At 37.7% G+C, this 27455-nt stretch overlaps 1 protein-coding gene across 2 annotated transcripts in view; it reads left to right on the plus strand.

Annotated features, from left to right (window-relative positions):
- LOC124721448 (tyrosine-protein phosphatase 99A-like) overlaps positions 1–27455 on the plus strand; it is a 524901-nt gene that overhangs the window by 352226 nt on the left and 145220 nt on the right. For both annotated transcript variants that reach the window (XM_047246429.1, XM_047246430.1), the window contains 2 exons: positions 5326–5582; positions 17012–17286. In XM_047246429.1, coding sequence (XP_047102385.1) covers positions 5326–5582; positions 17012–17286 — 532 coding nt within the window. The remainder of the gene's footprint in view (positions 1–5325; positions 5583–17011; positions 17287–27455) is intronic.

Consider the following 27455-nt stretch of genomic DNA (forward strand, 5'->3'; position numbering starts at 1 on the left):
GTAGCAAATTGCTGAATAGTTGAGGCACAAGTTATCAGTAGGCGGATAAACAAAACTGAGATTATTACTTGCTCTCAAACCAGTTCTGCTTCAGCGATACAGAGCACACATACAGTATGCACTGTTACACCTGCACAGCTACAGTGACCCTGTGAGGATGAAATAAAGTGATCTCATTCGTTGGTAGGATACTGGAAAAATGCAGTCAGTCTACAAAGGAGATTATTATGAAACACTTGTGTGATCTGTCACAGAATACTGCTAGAGTGTACGGGACTCATGCTAAATAGGGCAAATGGGAGATACTGAATGCATACCAATAAGCGCATCTTGTGTGGTCACCTGTTTGTTTGACTCGCAGGAGAGTGTCACGGAAATGCTCAGAAACCTCAACTGTTAGACATTTGAAGATAGGTACCAACTACCTTGCGAAAGCCTACTTACAAAGTTGCAGGAGCCAGTATTAACTGGGGACTGTGGAAATATACTTTTGCTCCCTATGTATTGCTCTCATAGGGACCACAAAGACATTTAGATTAATTTCAGTATGAACACATGCATTTAGGCAGTCATTCTTTTTTCTACGTGTACATGAAAGGGATGGTTAGAAATACCAAGTACCTTCAGTCATGCACATCACATTGGTTGGTTCAAAATGTAGGACAACATCTGCATAAGAGTTTAGTTTCTGTATAAGCGTAAAAGGTAAAATACTTTTCTTTGAAGCAATATTGTATGATTTCAGCATGTGACATACATGAAGTAATGCTAAGTGTTCTATTGGATCCATCTTACACTGTTCATATAACATATTTATAGTCGTTTTATTAATTAAATATATCCTCAAGTTAATTTTGAGTCCAAACCAAACAGTGATGTGAAAGGTTTCGCAAACACTATTTGTGGTCACATAAGGTACACACTCAGTTTTTTACCTTTCATTGTTTTTTGAAACAGAAATGTATTATTCAGTTGTTGAATTGGTTCTTAAAGTTCAACACTACCCAGTGTTTCAAAAATAAAGGTTAACTTTATGGGGAAGTGGCACCGACCTGGGAATTCAATCTTCTTGACGTGCTTTCATAAGATACAAATTACATGTCACATAATAGTAACTCATTAAAGCTTAGCACCATGATTGTTATTCAGATAGTGAACTGTTAAACTCATAATATGCTTCAGTTGAGAAAATGCTGCTGACTGTTGCCAGGCAAATAGTCACAGGAAAACAGAGATTTCATGTGCCAGTTACAGCACACATACAAGTTCTTTGTGACCACCACAACCATATGCTAGTTGTGTCTAATATGCTAATGACTGTGATGAGTTAGTTTGCAAATGGATATACATACCCCAAGAGGATGTCAGACAATGCTGTAAGTTAACAAAACTGTAGATATCTCAGCACTGAAAAAGTAATCATTGGAGCATTACTCTAGTGATCTGTTCTGATTTTTGTGAGAGAGACTGCATTTGAAGTATCATTATTCTGATGAGTTACTAAATAGGATATAAAATGTAGGAATATAGGAAAATTTTAAAGAAACTAAGGAGTTCAGGCAAAAAGTGTGAAATGATTATGAAAGAATAATGTTCAAGAGAATGACGAAAATGAAACTACATGTTCAAACAATGGAAACCTGAGGTTGGAATATCGACAGTATTATGAAAAGGATCAGTTGCTCCTCACCATAAAAATGACATGTTGAGTTGCAGACAAGCGCAACAAAAAGACTGTTACACATTGAGCTTTTGGCCAAAGCCTTCTTCAGAAAAGAAAACGCACACATATTCACATAAGCGAGCACACCTCATCCATACTTCATAGCATAACTGTTACCTGTACAAATATACTCTCAATAGCTGCGCCTCCATCAAATATGGCTGAAAAGTTGATGTTTGAAAGTAGGCAATTTTAAATGGTATGGTCCATACCAAGTTTCGAGTTCAAATACTTGACTTACACTTTGATCACCAAATGATCAAGTATTTATGTCCAAATTGAGTATCATTTACTTAAATTATGTACAGATAATCAGCTAGCGACATACTAGACTCAACTGATGATCTGTAATGAGATTATTAGAATGCATTAGCCTAACACTGAAGTAACTATTGAGAAAAGTTCACAGGTGGCAAGCAAATTATTAAGAGAGTCACAGATTTGTACTCTTAATACGCTGTCTTTCAGATCTAATAGTCAAATGAAAATAAATGCTATGTGCACAGTTATTATCATGTGGAAATATCACATTTCACTGTCTGACCCTATTGGAACAGTGTGTGTTAATGAAGTTTGACATAGTCCATGATATCAATTATACATTCACTGCCCAAGTAATCATTTAAAACAGTTACTAAATTATAAAGCAAACTTCCGGACACAAAATTTAGATAAAACATGTTACATTTTCGGACTTATAAAATAAATTACATTATCTGCAGTACATTTCCTGGTATCATTGAACTTAGGTCTTGGTCTATTCAAACTCACTACAAACTGACTTAAAATGGCTTCCAACATACTTCTTCAATAGATTTACAATAATGAGACCTGACTTTAGCTATTGTTGTGTACTAGACTTTCACAAATTACAATGAAAGATTTACATTTCTGTGCAAATTAATACTAGAGCGAGATCTGTTTTAAAAAGAATTTTTAGACACAACAGTAGTTTCTATTTAATTATTCTGGCTAGTATGTCTAAATATGGGATTCAGTTTCAATAGAAATGTTTTTACTAAAGAAGCTAATAACTCGAAACTAAATCAGTGGAAATGTTGCTAACATATTTTTGTCATTAGCTGTATGGGTGGATGTTTCCTTGATTTATATATATTTTTCATCTACCTTTTCAGGAAGCCAGTAATCGGGTATGTTTAGTAATGAACAATGACAACAAAATCTGAAATTACTGATGTTTTGTGATTTAGCATAGCTTTTAGGCAAACTAAACCAACTATACTAATGGATTCTAGATAACCAAAGGAAGATAATAGATAGTAAAGTTAAGTTGTAAAAGTTCTGGCTCAGTATCTGGAATTTTAGGTACTATGTGCATGTCATAAAAATAGCGTTATTGAAGATATCACAAAATTTGAAATAATTGCACTATGTTGCATGTACTCTGTAGCAACACCCTCAAATGGAAACTTTCTGGTCACTCCTTATATTAAAAAAAAAAAAAAAATCAAATGGATGATGTAACTCAGTAATGTAAAGGAGATGTTGAATATAGGATTATCCATTTTTGTATTATGTGTTTACCATGTTTCTTAAAGAAAAGGGAGAATAATACATTGTGTATGTACTACCAAAGAAAAAGGACAATATAATATGTGATAGATTGAAAAAAATTATTACCTAGTACAAAAAAACTAATTTATGCCATAAACAGATATTGAACATTGTGAACTACTACTTTTCATTCTGAAAGATAGTTCTTTTGTTGCACCTATGTAGTAGACAATGCACAGTAGAAGTATGATTGGTTTGGGGGCCTTATGTGCACTAACTAACCTGCAAAACATGGTTTTGTTGATATACGGAATTACTGATATCTTCAAAAGAAGCAATTCATTTGTATCTTAACTTCCCAATTCGCTTGCCTATTTTGCTGAACTCACCATCAGAAAAAAGAAATTAACATCACTCAGTAATGAAGTGCTACATTTGTTGCAAAAGCATTTATAGAGACAAAAAAGTAATTGTCTCAGTACAGTGAAATGTTCAAAAAGTATTTGAATAATGCTGCTGCATTAACTATGCTATTGCAACTTTTTGAGACTAACACTTGTTTCCATTTTTTCATCACCACCATATTGGCACATTGATACAAAGTCCAGAGAATCAGTTTCACTTCCTAAAAATATCACCTTGTGAATTAAAGGTGCTGGCAGATGATGCAAATTTTAAAAACAAATGGAAAACATTTATGCTTGGCAATTACTTCTACTCCCTAGATGAATTTCTGAATAGGTAGTATGTATGTGGCTGGGCTATATTAAATTTTTCTGTACATGAAGATAGACAAATTCTAGTAATATATACAGCCAGCATGTAGCCATATTTTTGTAAAGTAAATTCATCTTCTTTGTAAAGCTACTGACATGTTCCATGTTATAGCGAGTTATCATGAATATGATCCATGGAATACGCAAAAAACTAAATGAAACTAAACTAACCGCCTTATAGCAAAAGATATTTAAGCCTGAAGGAGACTCCTTAATAGACTGTATTTAATTATAGGTATCTTTTCATGATTCCTTTATAGAGTGAAATGTTTTCAGATCAACATACTCAGCTCATTTTTTGGAGTACCAGTTAACAATTTCATAGTACTTCATAATGTTTAAATGTGTCTCCTTAAAATTAATACATTTTGAGTTGTGACACAGTTATTACACATAAATGACACATATGATTGCATGACTTGTGAAAGAAAACATCTGTAAATCTGTGCTGCCTTTTATCAGTTCCAACAATGAACTAACTTTCAATGGACAGCACAATCCTGGTATGAAGTCATTTTAATATAAGGCACAATGTCACTTAATTTCTTGAAGCTGTAAAAATATGTCAACAATCTCCATAATTAATTAGCAATTTTTAATAAGGAATGGCTCTGTTGCCCCTTGAGATGATATGTGTGTGACTCAACTCATTAATTGCTGTTTAGTATTGTTTCTTAAACCTTTGCTGTCATTTACCTGAAGAACAGCCCCTGGTTCGAAAAGCTAGCAGTTGTGTGGATTTCTGTGTAGATGTAGATATTGCTTGGTAACTCAAGTTTTAATCTAGCTGTATTTACTTGTAGCAGAGAGTTCTTTAATTTTCAGCACTATAGAATTATGATCATTTAACTGTGAATATTCCATTACATATATCATTAAAATTGTAATCAGCAACAAGAAAAATTGTATCACTATTTATACAGGGACATAAACACATTACTGAAAATATTTCAGTTGTTTTCAGGGCAAATCTGATTTATGAATACCAATGAACAGTGGCTTGCCTCTTTCATGTGTGTCTAAATTAGCACTTCCTGTATTGATAATATTAATTCTGCTGTCTGATATTATCATAACTTAATACTCTTGACAACAGCAGTTGTATGTATGTGTGTTTTGTACCTTCTCCCAAGAACCATACAGAAATTCTGTTTGGGAGAAAACCAAGAGAGTAAACATTACTGCCTTGATGTTAGCACATGCCAATATTTTTTATACAGTTTAAAATTTGAGGAATATTACAGTACCGTTTTTCATTAGATCAATACCAGATTACATTACTGATGTTCTCATTCTCAATTTTTGAAACAGATGTTCCTACCCAATTTAACAACGAATACTGTTTACGAAATAAAAATCAAAGGAGCATCACATAGCATCTTCAACAAGGATCAGATACTGGGAGGGGAAGAGTCTGTATTGAAAAAAGTGGAAATACGACCTAATTGTGACAAAGAGCAGACATTCCTAGAGGAAACAGAAGAAGAATTGAGTCCTGGTGTTATTGCTGGCCTAGTGTGTGTGGGATGCTCTCTTGTATTTACTGCAGTTGGTTTCTTAATTTGGAGGTAATGTGGTTATAAAATAAATGAAATTAAATGTGTAAATTTAGTTCTAGATGAGGAAATTATTTCCAAATGTTACAAAAGTATGGAAACCAATATAGCAGTAAGTACTGCCATGCATGCTACATAAAGTTTACTTGTTTTTTTATTTATTTGTACAGCTCCAAATTTACAGCATACACGTGAGTATTCAGGAACTTATAGATAAACACATAAGTTCTTCTGCATGAGTTTTCAAGATTTTTAAGTTTAGTTTCTGTCATGTGAACAACACTCTTTATGAGCCTGATTCACTAAATATTTTCCAGATATCAGAAATTATATCAGTTTTTATTTGCTCCAAATTGCAAAGGCCTCAATGTATTGTTACGCAAGATGAAACAGTTTTTACCTATCATTTATAAAATATTTTCAGATACTGTAATGTGCTTGTATTTTTGCCAGCTTATGTGTTATTAATGTATTTGTAAGCTTCCTCACTCCTTTTCTTTTCTTTTTATTCTGAGAGATAAATGGAGTACTCTAGTAATTGTGTATGGTGTTCTTTATTGTGTATTGATTAAATCAGAGACCTGATTAAGCAAAAATCCACAGTGACTGTTTCGCTAGAGATTTCAAACTAGTAGTGGTAGTAGTAGTAGTAGTAGTAGTAGTAGTAGTAGTATTTATCCATAGATCTCTTTTAGAAGTATACTGGACATGTCTTGGTATTACAATTTACATACAACAAAAATAAAATAGCTCACATATACAGGCATTTACAGGCTTATGGGCCTAGAATGACAAGAATGGGACAGGTAGTCACTCATGGCCTTGTGGTAGGAATTATTCAGGCATTTGCCTGAAATAATTTAGGGAGACCACAGAAAACCTAAATCAGGATGACCGGGTGAAGACTGGAGTCCCCACACTTATGAATACAAGGCCACTCTGTTTAAAACTGTGCTATCTCATTTGCGTCACCCCTAGCATACAATACTGCTTTAAAAAGAAGTGATTTAGTGATTAGAAAAAGCTAGTGCTTATTTTTCAATCGGTCACTGCACACACTACACACAATACACACACAATGTTTCATAACCTTATGCACACTATGAGATTATGTCAACCATTTTGTGCACTACAACTTTCGATTTGCTAGCCTGAAAAACTGAGTAGGCATCCCTCTGTAATGAGAGAGATGTTTAACTCAGAAAGAGACTAAGGTATTAGTATGATAATTGCATAGCTTTTGGAGTAAGTTTTTCCAGATAAGGAGAAAAAAATAAGTATAGTGTGAAAGTGTAATGTGTAATGTGGAATGTTAGATGTTCTCTTATAATTATTATTATTTGTGTTACATTTTACACCAAACCTCTACGCTGTGTGATCTAAGTAATCCTTTAGTGCACAGAATGGTAGGGTTAAAAGGTTTTTTTAACTACCTTTTTAAATTAGTTTGTTTTAGCAATTTTTTTAATATCCGTGGGAATTTATTGTACAGTTTCATTCTTTGGTGGAAAATTCTGTTTAAAGCTTTATGTTTATACTTTCTTCCTAAATGTAAATTCAGTCTAAATCTTGTTCCATGCTCACAGACAGAGCTGTTTTTGCTGTAGTTTATGTTATTTTTGATGTGTAGAACTATTTGGCAGATGTATTCACATGGTGCACTTAAAATCTCCATTGTTTTTGAACAGATCTTTACAATGAGCTCAACTACTATTTTTATTGTTATTCTTATGGCCCTTTCTTGCTGTCTCACAGCTGTGGCCGATCATGACACTGGAACAGCTCAACGAAGTGCATATTGGTGCCACAGGTCAGGGAAGCTACCTTGTCCAGGTCACCACCAATGTCACGTGTCCCATCCCTGTCCAGACTGTTTCCTGCTCCACTCACTATCACTACATGGTCTTTTAAAAAACACTTACATAAAAAGTCCACTATCTTAGCTGTGCATTTGTTTTGAAAATGCTGGTGGCGTGGTACATTGCAGCTAAACTTCCCTGTAACTGAGGGTCTATACATCACCCATGGCCACTGTCTTGCAGCAGCACTTCCTTCTTCCTAACACTTTGCACATTCCTACACTTCTTAACATCAGATGAAGTGTGGTGCAAATTTTTTAGTCCTGCCTTAGGCTCTTCTCTTCTTAATTCTCTAGTGGTAGATACCTGTTTTTAGGGTTGATAATAAAACTATCAGATTGCATTCTCTTTCTATCTTCTTACCAAAAGCCAGTTTCCAGTCAGCTTCCTCCCCCCTGTCTCCCTTGATCCTGATGAATTCCTTCCTTGCTTTCTCCAACCATGCCTGAAGAGCACAGATTTTTTTTTTCCTTTTCCTCAATCAAACTATTCTTACAGCATACTCTGCAATTCCAGGAGGGAGCCTCTTTTGTTTTCCCAACATTCTCCCTACTTCATTCCCCACTCCCAAGTGAAAATGTTTCATATAAGACTGGCAACAAAACTAATCTCTGTAAACATTTATGTTGATATTATAAGACAATTCTCTTGGGGTAGAGCCCAATCAATCTTTAGCAAATTAGTAAGAAATTGAAATATTAGAGAAAAAAGAAATAATTATGTAACACAATACTAATGCAGGCGGTAGCTAAATAGGGCAATGTAGCATTGCATGTTACTGTAGATATCAGCCAGCATTTGCACACAGTTTCCTCTGGTACACATGTTCTTTCAGCATACTCCACAGGAAAAAACTTCAGAGACAGATCTTGGAAATAGTCCTAACCTCCTTCAAATAATAAATTTACTCTGACATTGAAGAAGGATGTTATGTGTGCCATGTTGTGAGCAGACATGTGACAAGTTTCCCCACCTTGTTGGAAGTAGCCCTCCATCTGATTGATGAGTGCATCGGAAATTTGCATGTACACATCTGTCCACAATGTTCTTCATGAGACTAGTGGAGTAAGAATGTGTGACCATCATACTATACAACTTGCACCAAGTGTTATTGCCCCAATTTAATTCTCACAACAAAAAGGAGTGATATAGATATTAGAGTCAATGGTGTTGAGAAACAGTTGAAATTGCTAAAATTGAATAAAGCTCTAGGGCCTGATGGAGTTAAACAGCCTGATGGAATCCCTACAGGTTCTGTCTAAAATCTGTGACTGAGTTAGGCCCTCTTGTAACCATAGTCTACTGCAGATCCCCTGAACAAAAAACTACACCCAGTAGTTGGAAGGACACACACTTCAAACATGTTTACAAGAAGATCAGCAGAAGTGATGCATAAAACATGCTTCCATTATCCTTGACATCCATTTTTGTAGAACTGTAGAACATATCCTCAGCTCAAACGTAATGAGGCATCTCAAACAGAATGACCTCTTCCTTACCAACGAGAATGAATTTTGAAATCATCGATCATGTGAAACCCAACTCGCACTTTTGTCAAGTGAAACCCTGAAAACCATGGATCAAGGCAGTCAAGTAGATGCAGTATTTCTCAGTTTCTAGAAAGCATTTGACACCGTACCACATTTACACTTATTGTCAATAGTACACTTGTATTGGGTATCCAGCAAAATTAGTGACTGGAATGAACCAATGAGCCTTTTTTGGTAGGAAGGACACAACATGTTATCTCACTCAGAGAGTAAACAACAGATGTAGAGGTAAATTCAGATGTGCCCCAGGGAAGTGTGTTGGTACTTTGCTGTTGATGTAGTATATTAATGACCTTGTGGACAATATAAATAGTAACCCTCAAATTGTACCCAGATGGTGCAGTATCTGTAATCAAGTATGTCTGAAAGAAGCTTCATAAGCATTCAGTCAACGCTCGATAAGATTCAGAAGTGATGCAAAGATTGCCAACCCACTTTCAATTTTCAGAAATATAAAAATGTGCACTTGGAAGAGTGTCACAGAGAGAGACACTGAGGAAAGTGAACTGGCACTTGTTTCATGTGAAACCGTGAAGCTGTGGATCAAAGCAGTAAAATAGATGCAGTATTTCTCAGTTTCTAAAAAGCATTTGACTCAGTACCATATTTGCACTTATCATCAATAGTACAATTGTATTGAAGATAGATGCAAACTATCCGGAGAAATTCTATGGACAGTTTCAAGGACCACCTTTAAATGATGAATCTAGGAATATGCTACAACCCCCTATGTGTAGCTCCCCTAGGAATCTTGAAAGCAAGATTATATTAATTGCATCAAACACAAAGGCATTTAAACAGCCACTCCTCCTTCACTCCAACATGAATAGAATGGGAAGAGGTCCCAATAACTGGTGCAATGAAAAGCACCCTTTGCCATGCACTGCATAGTGGTTTGCAGACTATGGTTGTAGATGTAGATGTAGATAAGATTTTTCATAACGGTTGCTTGGGTACCCGATTGCCATGTCTGCATGTTTTAGAAACTGATACATTCAAATAAATGACTGACTGTGTTAACTATGTCATGTATGAGTACAACATACCCCTTTATTTTCAGCTGAATGTGTGACATATCACCACTTTACTTAGATACCTAAATAAACTTGGTTGTTTTTAACTGTCTTTAATATTAACCCACCGAACACTGATAACTGTAAATAATTGGGTCACCAGCCACACAATAAATGTTGACCCTGTGAGTTGAGGGTAGTTCACTAACTGTGACTCATCAGCCCTTGTGACTACACATTTCCTGAAAGTCAGCATCTGTTGAAAGGATAAACAAGCTGTAGGGATACCAGTGCTAGAAAATGCACAACAATAAACTAAATTAACTGAACAGCTCTTCTGTTCATTTACATCTATTATGCACAGATATTAAAGAACATACTGGAATGTAGCAACAGCACAAAATACCAGAACGCACTTCACAGAAAGTAAAAATTCATTATTAATAAGGATATATCAATATATAATAACAATGAAGCTTCGTTATTAAATTTGAATTCAAAGCTATTGTATTATATAGTTGCCCAGCAATTCCTGTCTTTATATCATAACTTAGTTAATTGCTAAAACTTCACTAAGTTTCAGTAACACCATTAGTAACTCATAGATTCTCCTGGAAACTGATCACAGTAACAGAAAACCGTGGATCCTTGAGCCATGTACTGAACATAGTTCCTTCCTCTTATCCATAAACTACCCACCAAATGATGAGTAGGAAACTCATCAAAATGTTGCGACAACTGAACGCCAGAACTCAGCTGAGAACCCGAGAAAATTCCATTAATGAAATTTGCTGAGAAAGCCTACATTCCCAGGTAACTATGGATTCCATTCAGCACTATACCATGAGTCTACTTTTCACCACTCAAGGTAGGATTCTGCACCCTATTCCATCTTGCAGCACTCCTATTGCAACATTAATATCTCTCATCACACTCCACATTCACCAGTCCACACTTGAGTGGTCAACCACAGCCTAACACCAACTGAGTCGCACTCATTTTCTGCTCCAGTACACACACACACACACATTCTTGGTCACTCTTTTGACTGGTTTTCTTGTAAACATCCATAGAGACGTGATCACATCGTTCATGCAGCTCCCTTTTGGCCAGTGTTGCGGGTGCAGGATTTTGTGCACTAGCTTACCTCTCGATTATATCCCATAAATGTGGATGGGATTCATGTTGGGCAATCTGGGTGGCCAAATCATTAGCTCTAACTGTCCAGAATGTTCTTTGAATCAGTTGCAAACAATTGTTGCTTGGTGACATTGTGCATTGTCATCCATAAAAATTCCATTGTTGTTTGACCCCTCCTCCATTTACCGAACATGACCTTGTCTCCATAAGCTTCTTGAGTCGTGCACAAACTGATGGTATGATGGTTGATTTCTTCCATATTTAGTTCTGAAGTTTCACTAAGTCTGCAGGCTTCAATAAAACCATTTCACACACAGTGACTTCCCTTTGAGGAACAGGCATTTTTGTAGACTATATTTCACAGTATCTCATCCATCCATAGGATACATGAAACACACAGACACAATGTAATTAAAAACTTAAATAGCCACTGAGTACTTAGTACAAATCAGATGAGAAGATTGACTTTGTATCACATTTTTTGAAATTGTAAAGAGCATTAACGGATTTCCTGTATAATAGACAATAATTTGGGGCCACCTATGAGAAATTACATAGTACAGTGAAGTGTGAACTTTCATATGCACCGTCATTACCTCTGTGCCAACAGGACATAAAACTGAAACTGCATTATACTAAATAAAAATTACCAAACTGTCATGAACCATTTTTTTATTGAAAAATAGAATATCTACATATAATTCCCCTGCTTTCAGTTGGTGTAGATTTCTGAGTAGCTTCTTATCTTTATAGCTCCTACTGCTCTCCTATTTTATTTCAGTTCTTAGTGATATTTTTGTAAGAAACTTATGCACCATAAATCTCAACTGTGTAAGTAATTTCTTATGATATTGAGACAATCAGATAAAGTTAACAGCACAAAAGAACTGAAATTTACAATAAAAACAACTTATTTAATTTGCTTGTTTTTTATATATATTAAATAAGTTGTTTTAATTGTAAATTTCAGTTCTTTTGTGCTGTTAACTTTATTTGATTGTCTCAATGTCTATGCTGTTTAATCACTAACAGCTGAAAAACTATTTAAGCACTGCACTTGTCATTGTAACCAGAAACTGGAAACCTTATGCATCATCACATGACTAGGAAACTCACCATTATAAATTTTTGTCTAGAAATAAACAATGAAGTAATAGTTACCAAGACACAACAGATTTGCGGAAGTTACAACCCACTGGCAAATAAAACATAAACCATTAAAAGGAGCCCTACAGTAGAATGATTGACGGATGGTAGTATTTTTAATGCATGCTAGAAGATGATACTACTTTTAATGCATGATAGGGTTAATTTTTATTTTACAGGTCCGTCTTGGTCACATAAATTTTGTTTACATTTCACTATGACCGGTTTCAGCTACTGCTATCTTCAGATCATAAGATATTCAGATGTAGAATATTTTATGATTTGAAGATGGCAGCAGCCAAAACCGGTCATAGTGAAATGAAAAAATTTATGTGATCAAGACGAACCTGTAAAATAAAGTGCCAAAAATATGACCATGGACTCATTTTCAGACTTTATGGCTTCAATTGATAAATAGGATTAAATACAATAGTCTGTGCAGAGTAACATCACAAAAAAGTTCATCTAGCTGATCATTTGTACATTTTGTTTACCATCTAAAGGCATCAGACTTATGACAGATTTTTTTAAAAAAGATGTTTTTCCTTTCTGCAGATATTGTGCTAATCTTTTATTCTCTACATCGCTACTATATGTAACACCCTCTGCAATTATGTTTAGCATATTCTGATACTTGCATTCCCCCTACAATATTTCCTCTCAACTCGTCTTTCCAGCCACAAATCCCTATTATCCCACTAATCTACTTTTTCTTATGGAAATGGTTTTCAGAAGTCTGTTTTCCTCAATTCTCCTGCCCAAATGCTCTTCATTTTGTACTTTATGTACCTACTTAATTTTTGGTACCCTACTGTATTTAAAAGACTTGCAATTTCTTCTTCTCTTCTACTTTCGCAGTCTGAATGTCACTTCCATACAATGCTATGCTTATGTGAAAACTGAATATCAACAGAGCTCTTTTTTTTTTTAAGAAAGCATTCTTTGCCAGAATCATTCTACTTCTGATATCTTTCTTGCTACAGCAGTCTAGTGTAATCTCAGAGTACAGATAAGATAAACTCTGTCTTACATTTGTTATCCATCAGTACTTGTCATCATATCGTACTACTTCATATCACAAAGATTTCACTGTGTTCCTTGATTGGTCGAGTTTCCTACCACCATTTTCGAGAAGAGCTGCTAGTACTGATCACCTCTACTGAGTGCTCCGTAACAGTTTTTGCTTTGGGAAAAGTTTAATATTATTCAGATAGAATTGTTTTTGTGATTTCTGGGTGTTTCTGATAAGTAAATACATGTTTTGCCAGACCCCAAAAACAATCATTATATGCAGAACATCAGGGAGATTTTACTTCTAACAGTTGTGGATGTAGAGCTTTGTGTTCATGGCAATACCAACATTATACAAAGTTGGACATACATTTAGGTACCACAAGCTACTTCCTGTTGTATAATGAATCGATGTTTCCCCCTAAAGTAGAAACACTGACTTAACAAAAAAATATATGGTTCGGTTATTTTTCATTGTATGTAAATTTTGATTGTCTGTTTACATTTTCTTGCCTTGATTCACATGCCAGTAAGAAACTGAAATACTTAGTACACATTTTGCCATAGCTTTTTTATCACAAGATACCTTTCTATTGTAACTAATAATTATTTTTAGTGTTTCATCCTAGTGTCCTCGCAATAATAATGACACAGAGATGTAATAACGTTTAATATTTACTTTAAATGTAACACCATTATATCAATTTCACAGATCACATTAACTAGTAGTACACCAAAGGTACCAGACATACACTGCAATGACCATACATTAAATGGTATACAATTCATTGAGGCCCAGCTGTTAAAATGGTGTCAACACATTGACAAATTAATTGAAAAGGCCAGTTCAGCATGTCTTCCACTTGGAAGTTTCTCCCAAGTCAGAGAAAATAATGTTACCTTGTTTTGCCTACTTTCTCTCCCTGTTGTCTTACAGAATTAGCTTTTGAAGCAAGTCAGCTGGTGTAAAGAAACAGTGAGCATTAAGAATATTGTGTAAAGTAGATAACTGCACTTTTTTCAAAGACCTCTTCAGATAGCTTCAAATTCTTTCATTCAGTTTCCAGCACATTTATTGCTTAATGGTATCAGGGGCAAATAGTGCAAATCAGTTTCAGATTAATTCTAATGTTCAAATTAATGCACGAAACAAAAATGGTTTTCAGGTAGACAATGCCTCCTTGTGTAAGTCTTCAGTGGGATTTCTGTATTCAGTGAGTTGTCATCAGATATAAAGTGAATAACTGAGAATCCCTGCAGAGCAAATAAAAAGAAAGGAATAACAAATTAAGATAATATTTAGCAGTCACTCTTTGTACAAGTTATATTATTAACTGCAGTGACTGAAAATTCCCATTAGTTGTGAGACAAGTGACAATGTTCATTGTAAATAGGCCTCTATTGTAACAGCATGCAGATAAGTGTTGCGATCAAGTAGTAGTAGTAGTAGTAGTAGTTGTTGTTGTTGTTGTTGTTGTTGTTGTAGAAGAAGGGAAGGATCAGCTGCTCATTGCATCTGAAGAACAGTAGCTTCTTCAAACTAGTAGCTTACTTGCTCCTTTATTAGATTTATTTACATTGCGCATAATTACAATTAGGATCATAGTTAATTGTTAACACAGCCTATACAATTAGTTGCTAACAGACCTATTAAAGTACATGTTGACTCCAGCTACATGCTTGAAGAACAATGAATGACGGTTGCTTATTGTCACAGGAAACCTTAATGCGTTTCACATCATGACATGGTTACACACACAGAAAATTTTTACTGAATATGTCTCCAGGCATGAAAGTTGGCAGTCATATTATTTATTTTACTATGAACAATGTATGAAAAGATTGATTGCAACCTATTGTAAAGAAGATGCGTCAAGCTGCAGACAGATATGATTAAAAAATGCTCACATGTAGCTTTCAGCCACAGCCTTCATCAATAAACATACACACCCACCCACACACACACACACACACGCGCACACACACACACACACACACACACACACACACACACACACACACACACACAAAAGCACGTCTCATACACACAGGGCCGTCAACTCCAGCATCTCGGGCCGAAATGCTGGAGTTGGCATTTGTGTGTGTGTGTGTGTGTGTGTGTGTGTGTGTGTGTGTGTGTGTGTGTGTTGTGTCCAAAAGCTGCATGTGAGTGTCTTTTAATCGTGCGTATGTCAACTTGACGTGTCTCCTTTACAGTAAGTAGCAATCTGTCTTTTCCTGCATTGTTGATATTCATACGTGAAGTTTCCATTGTTTTATTTTACTATGAGTTGTGTTGGTTGCAGTTAGCAGTAGAGTTACTTACTGTTATTTTTATTTTGTAGAATAAGCCTCTGCTTGCATAATGACACATCAGAAATATTGGCCTATGGCACACTATACTAACAAAATTGTCTTATTATCTGTGCTACCTTGATAGTTGTGCTTTGTGAGCAATGGACCTCATTTAAAATGTTCTCTCTCTCTCTCTCTCTCTCTCTCTCTCTCTCTCTCATTCACAATGTAATGACCATTTAAAAGTTGAAAAATATTTATATAGTACAGAAACCGAACCTTTTTTCCTGTCTGACCTTGCAGTTCTTGGTGTTTAATGATAAGGAGGCATAAGATTATTGGCTTCAAATCCAAATATTAGTGTGCTCAGTATTCTTCTTCACAGAAAACAGCACTGTCAATCCCACAGTGTATTGTACCCCTTCATTCATTGTCTTTACTCATATTCTTTCCAATTTCTCTCAATCAGTGCTTCGTAGTAGCCTTTGGACTTTTTACTTTTGTTGATTTTACAACAAAATACATCATTGCAGCAGATTTTGTCATAATGAAACTGATACAAATATGACACAAGTTAGTACAAAAGGCCTGGATTTCTTCTATAAATGACAGAATAGATTCTTCATCAGTCACGCTAATATAATTTTCTCAGAATTGGGTAAACTTACTCATGCTGATGATTGATACAGTCGCATACCATTTCAAACCCAAGGAAAAATATTGCATAGAGCAGAAAGAAGTCAAAATTTATGTACCATATGTAAATTTGTAGAAACTGAATACTGCAAAACACACTCTGACACTTCATTGCAGGCAAAATAGTTATAGTTTTGTGATTAAAATAACTCATCATTTGTATGCAGTTCCATCTGTCATATCTAAGGTGTTCTTGAAATCTGGTAGACTTGAACTTTCTATTATCAAACTCCATTAATATTCAGCACTATTGTGTCTGATTGATTCATGTATAAGTTAACATGTCCAAATGTATTGTGTAAACAATATTTTATGTTGTGTACCAATCTAGTTTTACTTTGCATATTAACTTTTTGAGACAATAAAACACTATTCATCAATATCATGGTATGCATATTATTATTGCCAAAAATACTTTTCAGTGTTATTTGGAAGAATTTTCATACAATTAATTCAATAACTTGATAAATGTGTTTCTTGTGTTTTTCTTTTTATATTAGATGCATTATGGAGTAAAATGTGATGGCATGCTCAGGTAGCTACATGCTAATCCATAATGGTCATTTGCTTTCTTTGTGTTCTAAAACTTCTTTAAGTAATATTAAAATGTGGAACATCTCATGTTATTTGATAGCAATGTAAATAAAGAAACTAGTAGTGTGAATTTAATTTTTATTGATGAGATATATAAGACTTCAGTATGTCATACTAAACAATTTCTTTCTTTACAGAAAATGTTTCCATGTCAATTATTATTATCTTGATGATCCTCCTCGAATAAATGCTCCCACACTCGTGGACTGGGATTCCCAGACAGAGCAGAAAACTGCCGTGCCCATTGAATTATTTGCCAAACATGTTATAAGTCTGCATGCTGATGGTGACATCGGGTTCAGCAAAGAGTATGAAGCTATACAGGCATCGTCAACCCAGGAAGAATATACATCAGAGCATTCTCTTCATCCTGACAACAAGCAAAAGAACAGATATCTCAACATATTGGCATGTGAGTCAAACAAGTACAATCTCTAGAGTAGCGTGTCTTATGTTGTAATGTATTTAAGTATTCTTCACAAAAAAGTGTGTGTGTGTGTGTGTGTGTGTGTGTGTGTGTGTGTGTGTGTGTGTGTTTTAAAGAGATCAGGCACATTTTCTGTACTGTTTCTGCAGATATTTGCAATTAAATCTGTTATCCATTATGGATGAGAAACACTGTGACTGTGATGAATAAAGGTTACTTGAAATTACTGCAACCAGTTACCTTTTGTTTTGTTCTTCAATTTTTCTATTATTCCAGTACTGGTTTTGAACACCTAGTGATTCATCATCAGATGGTCCATATATTAATTTTCTGCAGCAGTGTGGGAGTCATGCAGAGTGATTACGAGGGTCGTTTGAAAAGTTCTCGGAGCAGAATAGAAAAAAGTACTTACATCACTGAAATTTTTTTTAAATTTTTCAATGTAGTCACCTTGTAGATTAATGCACTTAGTCCAACAATGTTCCAGTGCCTTGATCTGATCTCAAAAATGAGTTTACTCCAGGCCTGCAAAATAGTTGTCAGCTCCGGCTATCAATTCTTCGTTTGAAGTGAATCTTCATCCACCAAGAAATATTTTCAGTTTTGGGAAGAGATGGAAGTCTGAGGGAGCCACATCAGGTGAATAAGGCGGGTGTGGCAACTATTCATACTGTGTAATTTTGCCATGGCGATAGCTTATGTATGCAGGTGTGCATTGTCTTGATGGAAGATGACTTTCTTCCTTGCTAAACCTGGCCGTTTTTCATGCATCTTTTGTTGCAATTTGTCTGTGAGGTTAGCATAGCATTCTCCAGTAATTGTTTGCCCAGTGGGGAGATAATCTACAAACAGAGTCCCCTTCACATCTTAGAACACTGATGCCATGCCCTTTCCCACCAAAGGAATTGTCTTTGCCTTCTGTGGTGGCAAAGAATCAGCATGTTTCCACTGCTTTGACTTTTTTTTTTTTGTCTCTGAGGTAGAGTAGTGCACCCAAGTTTCATCTGTGGCCACAGATCAGCACAAAAAATCTTGTTCGTTCCTCCTAAAACGGGCCAAACAGTATTTCGATATGTCCATTCTCATGCATTTTTGATCCAGCATCAAGAGTCGTGAAACCCATCTTGCAGATGATTTTTTCATTCCTAATTCATCAGCTAAAATGTTATATAACCTTTCAGATGACATCTAGCAAGTGTGAGGAATTTCGCACACTTTCAACCGGTGATCCTCCATGACCATTTTGTGCACTTTTGCAATGATTTGTGGAGTAGTGACACATCTTGACTGACCACTGCACAGATCATCATCTAAGCTCTCCCAGCCAAATTTAAATTCATGTGTCGCCCAGTGTATTCTGAAAATCGGCATGAATGTCCTTTGGTTTCATACCTTTCTTTACAAAGTACTTAACCACTGCTCGAATCTTGATTTTTTTCCATGTTCGCAAATCACTACGTGGGAACAACAACAGAGCAACATCACCGCCACAGCTCTCTTCCAAGAGCACTGACATGGCATGCGTTTACAGGCAACGGTCCAATGAATATCACTTGAACAACTAGTTGTGCTAGCGCTGATCTCTTGTGTCAATTCCGAGAACTTTTCAAACCACCCTCATAGTATCCGTTGGTTGGATGTAAGTGTACACAATATTCTGAAAAACATACTGAGATTTTTCCAGTGAGGTTAACAGGTTCCACATTTTTACTGTCCCTGTTAATTCATATTGACAAAACGAATATTGCACTAGACTAGTTTGGGGCCATTCTATTGAATGGGCACCTAAAATTTGATTTTGAAAACCATTTTGTCCATAATAGGAAACAAACTGTTGCCTTACATCAACAATGGGCATCACATGAAAGATCTGATGAGAACCATTTGTTTGGACTGACTACAGCTATACACTGCAAAAAAGAAATTGCAGATATCTGCCAAAACACCAGAGAAAATTTGCCTGGTGACTCTAAGGAGAGACATTGTGTATATATCATGAGGAGCTGTGTTACACAGACCTGTCTAATAATGTGTAGACCCAGTTTCCCTGATGAAGGTGCAGATGCCCACGGCAGGGACATCACGAGACTTCAGAAGTATTGGAGTATCATCTTAGTCCATGACTGCCCAACTACTACTCATAACTTGTGAAGATTGGTCAGGGCTGCATCCTGGAGCTGCATCCACCTGTGATGGCATTTAAGATGAACCAATAGGATTGGATTCACATGACACAGGCAATGACACAAGTCCTCTTGTGTCTGTGGAGTGTTCCTCAAATCCTTCAGTGACAATTTGAGAATAATAAGATGATGCATTGTGTTGCAGAAGATGGTCACCTGTGGCCTGTGTATGTGAACATACAGAAGCACTTGAGCAGACAGTAGGTTCCTGTGTAGGCAGTGGCAGTGCCATGATTCCTATCTCGTCTCCAATGAGATATGTCACCTCTTACAATACTTGTACCCAATCATCAGTTTGTGCCATTGGGTCTGATGACTCAACAATCCAGAACTTTTGTTCCATGGTTTGAGTGCTGAATTGCAATATTACTCTGACAAGGCTATTTTCTGGGACCAGTGGTGTGCAGTGAACAAACGGACACATGTAGGGCAGTGGCTCCTGTAATTCATGACGTGTTTATGGTTTCGGATGGTGAGGTTGCTTGCTGCTAGTTGTTGTCCAGCAGTGAACTGGCCAGTGCCTGTCTGCATTGTCATAAATCTATTTGCTCATACAGTAAGTGATATTCAACATAGTGTCTGCCATCAACTCAGTGATGCTGACTGCAGCTGATGCTGGCAGCAATGATTTTTACAAATTCAATGTTCTTGCACATGAAGAACACAGTGCTTAATTGATCTTGAAGACAGAAAATCATGTGACAGAGTATCGCATGACATGCATGAGGCACCCATGAACTGGTCATCAGCAGATGCTCTTGTGTTGTGCATCTTGCCTGTCATATGCTCAATAGTTGGTCTGTAGGAGTGATGGTATTCCAGTCTGAGGATATACCTAACTATTCTATTCATGGCATCCATGATAGTGCTCTCTCTCCAATACATCTCTCTCTAATTCAGTTGTCCATGTGTGTATGTTTGGGATCCATTAACCATAATTTCAAAGGTTTTTAGGCTACATCTGCCTCTTGCCACAATACAATCTCAGTATCCTTTTTTGGGTGGTCTTGAATCATATAATTTTTTCAGAAGGACATTATTGCCAACCTCAATAGTTAAAATTATTTATTAATGAAGTCTGTGATTGCAGTTTTGGCCTGTGGCCATTTTCAAGGGGAAAATTGCAAGAATTTTGTACTTTAGAATGTATGTAAATATAAAAATATCAGTGAATGAACACACATTGTCATCACAAGATTCATTTCCATGTCCATGCCATGTATTCATTGTCTGATATTTTGAAATTTTTGCATGTGCTAAATCACAAAATTTTTGCAATGCTACACTTGAAAATGGCCAAAGTCCAAAACTGTGATTGTAGACTGGATTAATAGATTATTTTAACAACTGAGAGTGTTAGTGATGTTTCTTCAAAAATTACTGTCTGACTTTTCCTTACTGTGTAGATATTTAGATTGAAACTGCTTTCTGTGAATCACTTACATGTCAGGTTCATTATTGTTAAAAAAAATCTTCTGTTTCAGTGTCTTGGGCCAAGACTAAAGTCATTAGAGTCATACCACAAGCCAGTTCCTGACATGGGGAGATGATTAATGAAAGCTGTTTGAAGCAGAGCCTAAAAATGAAGCCTTGAGGAACTGCATTTTTAATTTTTCCCAGTTTTGAATTGAGTGTCACATTTCTGCCTGTTGGGGCACCTTTTTTGGTTTTGTACAACAGCCAAACTAAGAGAAGAGCATGTTCTTTATATCCCATTGCTATTATTTCTTTTCAAGATTGTGGGTCGTAGTAAAGGTCCTGTGACTATGACCAACCAGAGATTGAATTCCAATCATTTGGATTATTAAACTTAATCAAATGAACATATTCAGAGAATCATGTACATTATCTTCCACAAGGTGAATCCTGTTTATTGCTCTGAAAGATACTACATGGATGTAACAGCCTGTGCTTCTGTGAATGATGGACATTAAAATGTTATTTCTGAATACATTGTATGCTATGCCAAGTGAAAACTTGCTGATTACATGAGTCCCATAGCAACTGTCCCATAGAAAATTTCTAAAATATTCCTCTAGACTAGCATATTCATTTCGTTGTCATACTGAGAAGGTCCATCTGTCAGCATAATAAACACACTTTCATGCTGATCTGCATGATCATGTTCTTTAGCAGTTTTCCTTGCACAGTTTAGAAATTATAAAATTTACTTTCATTTCTGCCTTGAATACAGATTGAAAAAATAACATAAAACATTTAAAACACGCACTATGTTTTATTCTCAGGTTACCTTTCACATACAGATAGTAATGTAAATGTAGGATCTTAATAAACAGTACACTTCACACAAGGATAAGACACTTTATAGGGGTACACAACAGGATAAATAAGTATTCTCTCATAATATACTATTATTATCCTGCGAATTCTTGCACTGTGGCAGATAGGAATGCAATGTCTGCTGGAGTATGCGGTCTTTCCAGTGTTGGTCATTCATGATGGTGCCAATGGATAGCTGTGGAGTGACCTGTGATCTGTCACTACACCACACCCCCACAAGGAAAAGAAACTAAAGAGAACTAACTTGAACTATGAAATGACTGCTGGCTCAAAACAGAAACACACTTTCCATCCGTAACAAGTTTCTGTTGTGGTTGGATGCTGGTGGATCGGCTGGTGCTGCGAGGTGACTGCTGCCTCTGGGTTGGCACTGGCCAGTCAGTTTACAGTTGGACAGCACTGCTCTGTTTGGTATTACAGTGCTGCTGATTGTGGAATGGCAGATGTTATGCATTCAGTGGTAGCCCGCATTACAGTGCCTTTTTCTGCATGAAGGTAGACTGGCTTGTCCCAGTTGATGGACAATACTGTGTTTAGCCCTTAAATATGTGGACTGAATGTCATATCATTTCATCCTGTAACTGTGTGGACATTGACAACGGCCTTGCCACTGTGGATTCACCAGTTCCCGTGAGATCACCGAAGTTAAGCGCTGTTCGGCATGGCCGATACTTGGATGAGTGACCATCCAGCCACTATGCGCTGTTGCACTCAGCCTTGTGATGCCAATTGAGGAGCTACTTGACCGAATAGTAGCAGCTTCGCTCAAGAATACCATCATACCAATCGGGAAGCGGTGTGCTGACCCCACGCCCCTCCTATCCACATCCTCCTCTGAGGATGACACGGTAGTCGGATGGTCCTGGTAGGCCACTCGTGGCCTGAAGACGGAGTGCTTAAATGTTTGGCCATTGGTAGGATGGTTCCAGTGATACGCACAGTGGGCCATATCAGTCAAAAACACTTTTTTGTTGCCATGTCATTGAAGATAAAAGTAACCTGTTTTTTGTGCCATGATGCAAAGATATTTCATACACCAGTTTCACTGGGGAGGCCTGCAGGTCTTTGTTTAATGTGCTACACAATCCCCAGTACTTAGAGGGTGTTGATCCGTGAATCCATGAGTAGCACACTGTAGTAGCCTTCAAGGAATGGTGTAGGTGCTCCACAATTCCACTTGCAAATGCATGGTGTGGTGAAGTTCTTGTCACATGTAATCCATAAAGTTGGGGCTCTGCATGAAATATTTCTGCCTGCCACTGCTGACCCTGGTCGGAAGTCACAGCCAAAACATGAAATCCGGCCGCGGGTGAACCCACATGCCTTATTCTCAGCAGTTTGTGTTTTCACTGGGAATACCTCTGACTACCTGCTGTATCTTTTGATTAGGCAGTACAGTTAGTTACACATGGCTGGTAGTGGTCCTACCAATCCACGTGGACATGTGAGAATTATGCCTCTGGATGTAAAAACTTGAGAGTGGAGCTCATACGTGATGTGTTACTTTGCACTTCAGCAGGGAATGCAGGCCTGAGTCCATGTATGGCAGTCCTGTATACCAGACCATGGATAATGCTGTATTACTAATACCCCTGTATTTCAGATTCCTGGTTCGCTGAGCCCATGTAATGTGCTGAAAACATGTGATCATAAAAGGGCAGGCATTCACAGCCACTGTTGGCCTGCTGACTTGGTACAGTATATCATTTCCTCTATGCCTGGCACTGAAATGTGGCACAAGTTCAGGGCAGTCTTGCCTGTCAGCAGGTCATTTAACTCCTCATTGTCATTTTGTGCTGCTGCGAAATCCACAAGTGTGGAAATGCTGTTCGCTGTAGACAAAGCATCAGCAGTTCCATTTTTTGACCTGCTAACATGCTGAATGTTGTGATCAGATGAAACTACTTTCATCCAGCCACAACTGTGGGTTATTTTATCTCTCTGGGAGAAGGCACATCAAACTAGAACACATGAAATATTACTTCACTTTACTATATAAATCAGTAAAAAATTTACTTAACTTTGAACACTTCCTTGCCACAGGAGTGCTGAATAATTTAGAACTGTCATTGACTAACAAAGCAACACTTGATGCATTAATTAACAAACTGTTTTCTGGCAATACAATGGTCAACATTAACAACACTAAAAGTTCATCTGAAACTTTAACTACTCATTGGTCCTAGATGATGATGGTGTCTACTGTTGCTGAGGTCTCAAACTGGCTTGAGCTCTTGCATTCTCAATACTGTATTGACCTCAACATGAGAGAACTTCTGTTGCTGAGAGGGATGCATTGTCTTCTGGAGCACCTCTCAAGCGTCATTGTGGACTGCATTGAGCCCTCAATAGCTTCTGTGGTATCAGTTCACATTGGCAGTGCGGGATAAGGAGGCCAAGAAAATCACTAGTGGGGAATTGGCAATCAAATGCACATGGATAGTGTGGCTTGCATGAGGCTTCTAATGCTGCCTGTAATTACAAAAGGTGTGCAACCAGACATTTTGGGGCTCTCAAGGATGGCAAGGACAGCCCAGAGTGGTGCCTGCACATTAGCAGCTCAGGGTAAAAACCAATGTTAAAAGTTTATCACCACCAGGTACCGATGTGTTTGGCACACCTTTTTTTGGGCCAGATAAGATGTAAATGCAGTTATACACTCTGCTAGTGGATACATACCGGTCAAGGAAAACCTAAAATCCCAGGACTGGCACTTTGTTAGCACCAATGACACATTTAGCCAGATTTATGAGGAATCTGTAGAACCCTTGGAAAACTATGGCTAGATGTCTTCCGTGTTATTCTGAGGATGATAATGCCACCTACACATCATCTGTGTATGCGAAGCAGAAGTCTAATCACTGAAAAACTTCATCAACAAGGCACTGAAAAGTCAGTGCGTTGTTCTGTAGGCCGTACAACATGTATGGGAAATCAGATGCTTTGAATGTATATTTAAAACAAGCCATACCAGTTGTCGAGATATGTGCAAATGCCAATATGCTTAAAGCAGAAATAAAAATGACAAAGGTGGTAATAGACTTTACAGGGAAAAATTCAGCAGAACCAGGATAAATTTTAAGAATCGGCTCCATCAGTCAGTGGATTACTACAGACTAGCAATATTCATGTAGAGTGCAATATTGCAGTTTTTTGATGTCCTCTTTTGCTGCAAGTATATGATACAGGCTTTTATTAGGTTTAACATCAGGAAAATGGTGCACCTAGTGAGTCTACATGGAAAATCTCGGCTGCAGTGCACAGGGAACCAGTCGGAACTTGTCCGGACGTTGAGTCCTCTGTAGTCATCCCAGAGGAGCCAGCCATCTGGCTTCTTTGGTACCAGATGAAGGGGAGAAGCCCAGAGGCTTTCTGATGATAGTGCTGTGTCTGCTTGTATCATGTCATCGAATTCCGCTTTTACAATACAGGGATACAGGGGTTGTTGAGGGCTGGCTGTCTGAGCTGTAAGAAAAAATTAGGACCAGGCAGGGTCCTGATGTGATGCGGTGTTGACTAGTGGGGGTGATGACTGCACTTGCAGGTCATGTGATTGATGCAAACCTGTTAAACAGGTGCACCAGTGGTAGTGGCATGATGGTGAAGTGTGACGATGGATAACTGCACTGTCTGGTCTGGCATGCAACCTTCAGTGACATGACCTAATCTAAAGTGGTAACATTCCTTACATCAAGGATGATGTCTCAGAAGGATAGGAAATATAGCCTGATAATAGTGTGTGTCATATCTGCAACTATAATTTGCAGTCCACTGACCTCCATAAACCTATGTTCACATTTAGAATCCTGTGTCTGTATGTAACTACAAGTGAACCATTTGCAGTTGCTAAGTTGTAATTACATATGGTCATGGATGTCACAGCAGGTGCCTGGGAAACGCACACATATCTGACTGGGTACCCATCAGAAACTCAGCTTAGTGTTTCTGTGTGTTACCACTAAATGTCTCGATAGCTGCCTGAGCTGTTGCAGCTGGCAGAATTTCCCAGGGGGTGTGGGAGGCTGCCGTTCATGTTCCCCACCCAAGAAAACAGTGATCTGCGCCTAAGCACTCTGTTACCAAAACTACACTGGTAAAAACACTGATTCCTATCAGGCAAGTGTTAGGAGCACACACTACATCATCCATGTAATGGTATGTGTTCTTGTTATTTGTATACCGATGGCTGCAATTTGCTCTGTCAACTCTTTGAGATGAGAGATGATGTCATCCTCCATGTCTCTGGTAGTCATTAAACACCCATGGATCAGCGTCCTCAGATACTGTGTCTGTGACGTCTGCAGCTTGCTAGAGTTTGCTTCTTACATTACCAAGAGCATGGTGTGATGCCTCTCCAGCAAGTGATCCATTCATATGGACCCTAGGAGAGGATTCAGTGAGTCTGGTCCAGTCTAAGTGCAGAGGTCTCACAGGAACTGTGATGCCTTCCTGTCGCCATTTTCCTCCCTGTGCAACAGCTGTCTCAAGCATTGCTGTTAGAAGGGGGAAGGAACTGAATGAGCTCACCTTTTAGTAAGTGCGCGTATTTGTGGTAACACGACTAACATCACTGGAAGAGTAGCTGTCTAGTAGTGCCACGGAAAGTGCATTTTCTGTGGAATCTAATATTTTCACAGGCTTTAATGAGTGCCCGCATCTCGTGGTCATGCGGTAGCGTTCTCGCTTCCCACGCCCGGGTTCCCGGGTTCGATTCCCGGCGGGGTCAGGGATTTCCTCTGCCTCGTGATGGCTGGGTGTTGTGTGCTGTCCTTAGGTTAGTTAGGTTTAAGTAGTTCTAAGTTCTAGGGGACTGATGACCATAGATGTTAAGTCCCATAGTGCTCGGAGCCAGAGAGAGAGGCTTTAATGAGTGTGTGAGCCAAAGGGATGGACAGTTTGTCAACGGGCTGGTGCTTCAAATGCCACAGAGTTCACTTGACACCACTGGCACAATCCCATGGTTGATGACAGGTAATAATTTGTCATCCTTGTGGCTGTAGGCAGTCAGAGGCAGACTCGTGTATGCGGTGCAGGTAGAACTGCTGTTGTATGTTAGCAGGCATCTGGAAGGTGATGCCAGGGTGCCTGGACACACATTTTCAAGGCTGCACAACTGTAGCAACTCTTTTAATTGTCCTGGAGGAGGTCAGTCTCTGTTGCCACCCATGTTCGTAACTGCTCCTGGTGTCACTGTTGCGGCAAGGTCAGCTCTTCCATGTGTTACCATTGCTCATTACACAATAGTTGCTGCTATTGTTCTGTCACTCGTTTTGGGTGTCGTGATTGTTGCTGTAGTTGTTACATTTGCTCTTGTTGCTGTTGTTTTAACTGTTCCCTCATACTTCTGTCGGGGTCACCACTTTGTAGGTACTTAACCCTTCTATGTACTCTGGCCACAATTGTGTACATTAACTTTTACTGTGGCTTAGCTGCAGTAGAAGTGATTTTTTTCCAATGGAAACCTGAGGTACACATTTGTGGATATTCAACCTTTTCATCATGCAAAAGTGTTGCCAACTGTTGGGAATCACTATGAAAATACCAGCAAGTCAATGCTGCAGTGCGCAGCAGCTCATGACTACCAGAATACATGGATGTGGTTGGTTCACTATACTCTAATGTATAATTGAATATTGTTATTGTTATTTTGCATGGTAATTACTAAATAAT

This window comes from Schistocerca piceifrons, chromosome X (genome assembly GCF_021461385.2).
Source record: "Schistocerca piceifrons isolate TAMUIC-IGC-003096 chromosome X, iqSchPice1.1, whole genome shotgun sequence".
Taxonomy (NCBI): domain Eukaryota; kingdom Metazoa; phylum Arthropoda; class Insecta; order Orthoptera; family Acrididae; genus Schistocerca; species Schistocerca piceifrons.